This window comes from Babylonia areolata, chromosome 7, assembly GCF_041734735.1.
Source record: "Babylonia areolata isolate BAREFJ2019XMU chromosome 7, ASM4173473v1, whole genome shotgun sequence".
Lineage (NCBI taxonomy): Eukaryota > Metazoa > Mollusca > Gastropoda > Neogastropoda > Buccinidae > Babylonia > Babylonia areolata.
The window spans coordinates 49,044,217-49,050,571 of NC_134882.1; the positions used below are offsets into that span (position 1 = coordinate 49,044,217).

The window sequence follows — 6,355 nt, forward strand, 5'->3', positions numbered from 1 at the left end:
TTCTCCATTCTTTACTTTCCTCCCCATGAAGAAGGGCCTAGGGCCCGAAACGTGGGGAAATTTCTTCACCAAAGGACCAGCTACCACCTACAGGTCAGTTTGACCCATTTTTTCGCCACTGCGTGACAGTGTTTTGTATGGAGGCGCTGTGGCAGATTCAGTAAGGCGTTTGACTTGTGATCCAGAGACCAGGGTTCGATCCTCTGTGTCAGCTTGGTGTTGTACGGGTCCTTGGGAAAGGCACTTTACTCCCATTTTCTCCACTCCTCCCTGATGTGAATGGCTACTTGACGTAGCTGGGGATGGTCAGAATGGAGAAAGGAGAGAACTGGGCCCAGCCGTCCTTGATACGTTGGGTATGAATTCACTGCCCAGATGGTCATGCAAGGCTATTGGAGCATTGATCTTTGTTTTCTTCTCTTTTTTTGTTTGTTTGTTGGTTGGTTATTTAGAGCAAAGAGGACAGCTGATGTTTTCTTGTTCAAGTGTCTTTGATTGGTGAGTCTTCTGCTTGGATGTGGTGTCCCATGTCTCATTCTGGTTAGATTGTTCTCAGTCTTACATAATAGTAGATTTCTAATTGCAACAAATACAGGTAGTGCAGTTGCATTAGGTTGCCGAAAGTCACACACACACACACACACACACACACACACACGCACGCACGCACGCACGCACGCACGCACACACACTGCCCTACCTGTGTTTGTTGCAATTGGAAATCTACCATCTACAGTGTGTGTGTGTGTGTGTGTAAACACACATACATACATACATACATAACCATCATACAACGCACACGTACGAACATACGCCCGAAAGCGGTGGTGAAAGAGGAAGAGAGAAAGGGAGAGCGAGGAATGTAATAAAAGAGAAAGACATCTAAAAACAAACAGATCATACAATGCTAACAGAGAAGGCTCCAAAGTAAAGTTGACAGCTACCGTTTAATGTCCAACAGGCCTGCTGTTGTCAGTACATAAGCTAGCGGGCTATTCAGTGCTTGTTGTAGCCAAGACCATAGCCGCCGTAGCCGCCATAGCCGTTACCCAAACCACCAAAGCCAAATCCACCGAGGCCCTTGCCGTAGCCAGCTCCTCTGTAGGTTCCAACGTACCCGTTGCCCTTGAACAAAGAGAAAAACAAAGACGCTGGGTTTATTGACGTGGCTGGATGTCCTTTGAGTTGTCTGGCTGGATGTCCTTTTCCCCAAACAATTTCTGTGACTTTAACGCGGAGAGACAGAAACACAGAGACATAAACCTTTCTCCGTTAATATAGACAGAAGCATGTTTAAAATTATATTTTGCATTCAGTTGTTTTACTTTCTTATGTTTGAACAAAAAAATACAGTGCATTTCAGCACAGTGCAATACATTGCAATAGAACACAATGCAATATAATACAGTATAGTGCGATACAGTACAGTACAATGGAATAAGTACTCAACTAAGTGCTATAGCCAAATTGCTAATTATATGAAAGATGATACGTCCCTATGAAAAGTGCACATGATTTTATCAGCTCTCACATCTCCGCCCCCTCACCCTTCTCTCACACTCTTCCCTCTTCTCGCTCACAAAGGACAAGGGACACTGAAAAAATAATTATAATCTGCTGTCAACGGTGTACAATACTGTCGAACTTATAATCATACCTTGCCATAGCCGTAGCCAGCACCATAAGGAGCACCACCATAGCCGTAGCCTCCATAGCCACCATAGCCCCTGCCTCCGTATCCGTAGCCACCATTGCCTAGACCGCGACCCACCAGTCCGCTGCCGTAGCCTCCATAGCTACCGTAGCCCCTGCCTCCGTATCCGTAGCCCAGACCGCGACCCAGACCATAGCCCCCATAGCCCCTGCCTCCATAGCCGAGACCGTAACCGCCGACGCCTCTGCCTCCATAGCCACCGTAGCCACTACCGTAGCCACCACGGCGCACGAAGCCGGCGAATGTGGTGCCCACGAGGAGGCATGCGAGAAGGATCACTTTCAGCTGGAAAATAAGTAAATAAACAGATAAATGAATAGTAAAACGCAGCACAGTTGACCTGACAACTCCGCACTACTTGATCACGCCGCGAATTTTTTTCTTTCCTTTTTCGAAACCATAATGATTTTTTTGATTCCCTCGTTAACTGACATACACATAAATGAAATAAATACATTTTTTAGTGTTCAGTCAGTAGTCTGTCCAGCTGCGTGGGTTTTTGAAGCGTCGCGGTATTGCATACTTATCTGATGCGGAGTTATTTATGATATGGAAAGAAATGTAAGAGTACAGGCACTAAGTAAGTATACTAATGTCTTGACATGTTTCTTGATGGTGGCCGCATTATTTTGTTGTGTAACTTCTTTCATATATATCGGGTGTCCCCGAAAAAGTGAACCGCTTTTTGACAAGTATTTTCTCAGTGATAGAGAAACCGAATTCATTGAAAAATTTCACTCAGTAACCTAAGGGTATCATCAACAAGTCTGCAAAACACATAAAAGTTTGGACGCAGATTATACGAGTATTGTTAAATTCAAAACAGCATGTCAAAAAATCCAATATCAGAGAAAAACTCACTTATTTCAGTTTATGCTCAATATGGCCTTCCTTTTCCTCCACGACTAAACGAAGCCGTTTCTTCGAAGCAGAAATGCCTTTTACGTATTTCTTCCACCGATATCTCCCCCCATGACGTAATTATCCTGTCCTTTAACGCCTGCTTACCCCTCAATTTGTCTCTCACTCCCCGGTAAACTTTCTCCTTCAGAGAGTCCCATATGGCATAATCCATTTGGTTACAGTCAGGACTTTGTGGAGGTCATTCATCCTTCTTGGTGAATTCTGGTGTATCCTCCTCCAGATGGGCCTGGGTTACCCTACTTGTGTGTGAAGGAGCCCCATCTTGCTGAAATACGTAATTGTTTCTAGGATAAAGACGCCCACAATCCGGGAGAAGATAACATAATGTATATTTAAAAATAAACCTTGGCTTTTCAGAGTCAATAAAAATGAGTGTTTGCTTTTCCTTTCTAGGATGCTTCAACTGAAACCATTATCTTTTTTTGAAAATCTAGAAGTCTCATGATAAGAGGTGAGATGACTGAATTTCTCGTTTCTATTTCCCATCAGCGCGATCGTTTTGGCGATTTTTAGCTATCTCTAACGCCTTTCTCGTCTGTGAAAATGATCCTTTTCACATCAGTGGCCGAGCAGCGGTCATTCGAGTTACGGCAGCGAGTTTTTCTTTTCCTCTAACATTTTGGTCCCTTCTTGATACTCGTATCCTCTTGAAGGGCTTCAGCTCCAGTTCTTTCGCCATTCTTTGCACAGAAGACTTGCTCACTTGTAAATCGCTTGCAACTTCTCTGAGAGATTTGTGGGTCCCTGGGTTCTCCTCCTGGGATTGAATCAGTTCCTCGACACGGTCATTGTTCTCCTCCGAAAATGCAGTCTTGGGTCTCCCACTGCCAATTTTACGTGCTACTGACCCTGTAGTGCGTATTTTAGCGATAGGTCTGTTTACAGTGACATGGCTTCCACCTCTTGCCTGGAAATTCCTTTACGATCCTTCCTTCTTCTTTCACTCAAAGGCATGGTTGATCCTTCCAAACTGAAACTTTTGACAAAACTGATCTCGGATACAGACGACAATTAAAAAAATCAAAAAATCAATAGACTTGACACCCAGACAGGCTATTTTTAGACTGACACTGATTGACAGATGCCAGCACATGGCAGCTGGCATGAACATGATGAAGGTTACATTGCACAGCTCGATATTGGATTTTTTGACATGCTGTTTTGAATTTGACAATACTCGCATACTGTGCGTCCGAACTTTTAGATATTTTGCAGACTTGTTGACGATGTCCGAAGATTACTGTGTGAAAATTTTGAATGAATTCGGTTTCTCTATCGACGGGCGCAATAGCCGAGTGGTTAAAGCGTTGGACTGTCAATCTGAGGGTCCCGGGTTCGAATCACGGTGACGGCGCCTGGTGGGTAAAGGGTGGAGATTTTTACGATCTCCCAGGTCAACATATGTGCAGACCTGCTAGTGCCTGAACCCCCTTCGTGTGTATATGCAAGCAGAAGATCAAATACGCACGTTAAAGATCCTATAATCCATGTCAGCGTTCGGTGGGTTATGGACACAAGAACATACCCAGCATGCACACCCCCGAAAACGGAGTATGGCTGCCTACATGGCGGGGTAAAAACGGTCATAGACGTAAAAGCCCACTCGTGTGCATACGAGTGAACGCAGAAGAAGAAGGCTTCTCTATCACTGAGAAAATACTTGTCAAAAGCGGTTCAATTTTTTGGGGACACCCGATAACTATATATATATATATATATATATATATATATATATATATATATATATATATATATATATATATATACAGTCATTCGGATAAGACGATAAAATCCAGGTTCCCTGTGCTGCATGTGTTTAGCGCACGTAAACGAACCCACGCAAAATTCTGTGGAAAAATACATTTCGATAGGAAAACAAATTAAAAGCTGCAGGAAGGAAAAAAATTAAAAAGGGTGGCGCTCTCAATGTAGCGACGCACTCTCCTTGGGGAGGGCAGCCCGAATTTCACACAGAGAAATCTGTCGGGATGAAAAAGTGTAATGCAATACAATACAATAATACAACACACACACACACACACACACACACACACACACACACACACACATATATATATATATATATATATATATATATATATATATATATAAAGACATTTTCAAAGAAAAAAATGGAGATATTTACAGTGAAGCCCAGAGAAAGAAAAGAGACTTTAAGAAAACTGTGACTGATAAGTTTCATTTTTTACTATATTCGTATTCTATATAAACGAGGTTGCAGACTCTGTCTCGAAGCCTTTGTGACTGGCAAGAATGTATGACACAGATCCTGTCAAACTGTTTCACACACACAAACATAACACAAATGCATTCGCACATGAAATAGCAGCCCCCCCCCGCCCCCCCGACCCCCTCTCCCCGCACCCCCACCCCCCAAAAAAATGTTCATAAAGTCACTTCGTTGCGAAGTCCAACCATTTTTTTTCCGATAAGTTGAACACGATTTCTACCGTCGTGACAGACGACAGAAAAGGAACAGATAACATTTCATTCCTTACCATGATGACGAAGAGAACTGGCAGACACTCGGAAACGAAGGTTTAGATCTGCGGAAGATGGCAAGATGGTCAGAAGCTGGTCCGTCAGGTCCTATTTATCCTTCTGGGAGCGAGAGCAACAAACGTTTTATCACCTTAGCGGCTCCACGGGTTGCACAATCCCAGCTTTGAGCGTAGATCACCTTTACAAGCTGGTTTGTTTTCATTGATGAATTCATCATCATATTCATGTGCAGTTTTATAAGAAGAAAATACTTTTTATGTGTCCTCCGTCCGCTCAGGACTGATGGGTTCTCTCCTTCCCGTCCCCTTCTCTCTATCTCTGTTTCTGTCTCTGTCTGTCTGTCTGTCTCTCTCTCTCTCTCTCTCTCTCTCTCTCTCTCTCTCTCTCCTTCCCTCCCTCTGTCTCTCTATCTCGCTCTTTTTGTCTGTCTGTCTGTCTGTCTGTGTGTCAATCTTTCTCTCTCTATCTCCTCTCTGTTTCTGTCTCTTTATCGACCCCTCTTTCTCTCTCTCCCTTCTCCGTCTCTCTGTGTGTCCCTGTCTCTGTGTTTGTATCTCTCTCACTCTCTCTCTTCCTCTCTCTCTATCGCTCTCTCTCTCTCTCCCTCTCTCTCTCTGTCTCCCTCTCTCTCTGTCTCTCTCTCTGTCTCCCCCTCTCTCTGTCTCTCTATGTCTCTCTCTCTCTCTCTGTCTCTGTCTCTCTCTCTCTCTGTCTCTGTCTCTCTCTCTCTCGCTCTCTCTCTCTCTGTCTCTGTCTCTCTCTCTCTCTCCCTCTCTCTCTCTCTCTCGCTCTCTCTCTCTCTCTCTCTCTCTCTCTCTGTCTCTCTCCCCCTCTCTCTCTCTCCCCCTCTCTCTCTCCCTCTCTCTCTCCCTCTCTGTCTCTCTCCCCCCCTCTCTCTCTCCCCCTCTCTCTCTCCCTCTCTCTCTGTCTCTGTCTCTCTCTCTCTGTCTCTCTCTCCCCCCTCTCTCTCTCCCCCCCCTCTCTCTCTCCCCCCCCTCTCTCTCTCTCTCTCTCTCTCTCTCTCTCTCTCTCTTTACACATAACCCAAGTGTGGAAATGATCATGTGCTTGATGTCAGTCTTCTCCTCCTCCTCCTCCTCCTCCCCCGTTATATTTTTCTCCGTACCCCCCTCTTCCTATCGTGCACGTGTCTTTTTTTTTCCACTTCGTTTCATTTCATGAGTTATATAATAA

The 6,355-nt window shown here is 44.5% G+C and overlaps 1 protein-coding gene across 1 annotated transcript; it reads right to left on the bottom strand.

The window, feature by feature from the left end:
- Positions 1-928: 928 nt before the first annotated feature.
- On the bottom strand, positions 929-5,308 carry LOC143284292 (uncharacterized). Its single transcript, XM_076590992.1, has 3 exons — positions 5,158-5,308; positions 1,658-1,999; positions 929-1,125 (listed from the first exon to the last, which is right to left on the bottom strand). Exons 1-3 carry the CDS (start codon positions 5,158-5,160, stop codon positions 997-999), a joined length of 474 nt encoding a protein of 157 aa, XP_076447107.1. The 5' UTR covers positions 5,161-5,308; the 3' UTR covers positions 929-996.
- Between the last annotated feature and the right edge of the window lie 1,047 nt (positions 5,309-6,355).

What these genes read in the sequence shown, in the direction of transcription:
- LOC143284292 (XM_076590992.1), bottom strand. An exon ending in CTGGCTACGGCTATGGCAAG is followed by an intron (nt 1,126 to 1,657) that starts GTATGATTATAA and finishes TCTTTGTTCAAG; the next exon opens with GGCAACGGGTACGTTGGAAC.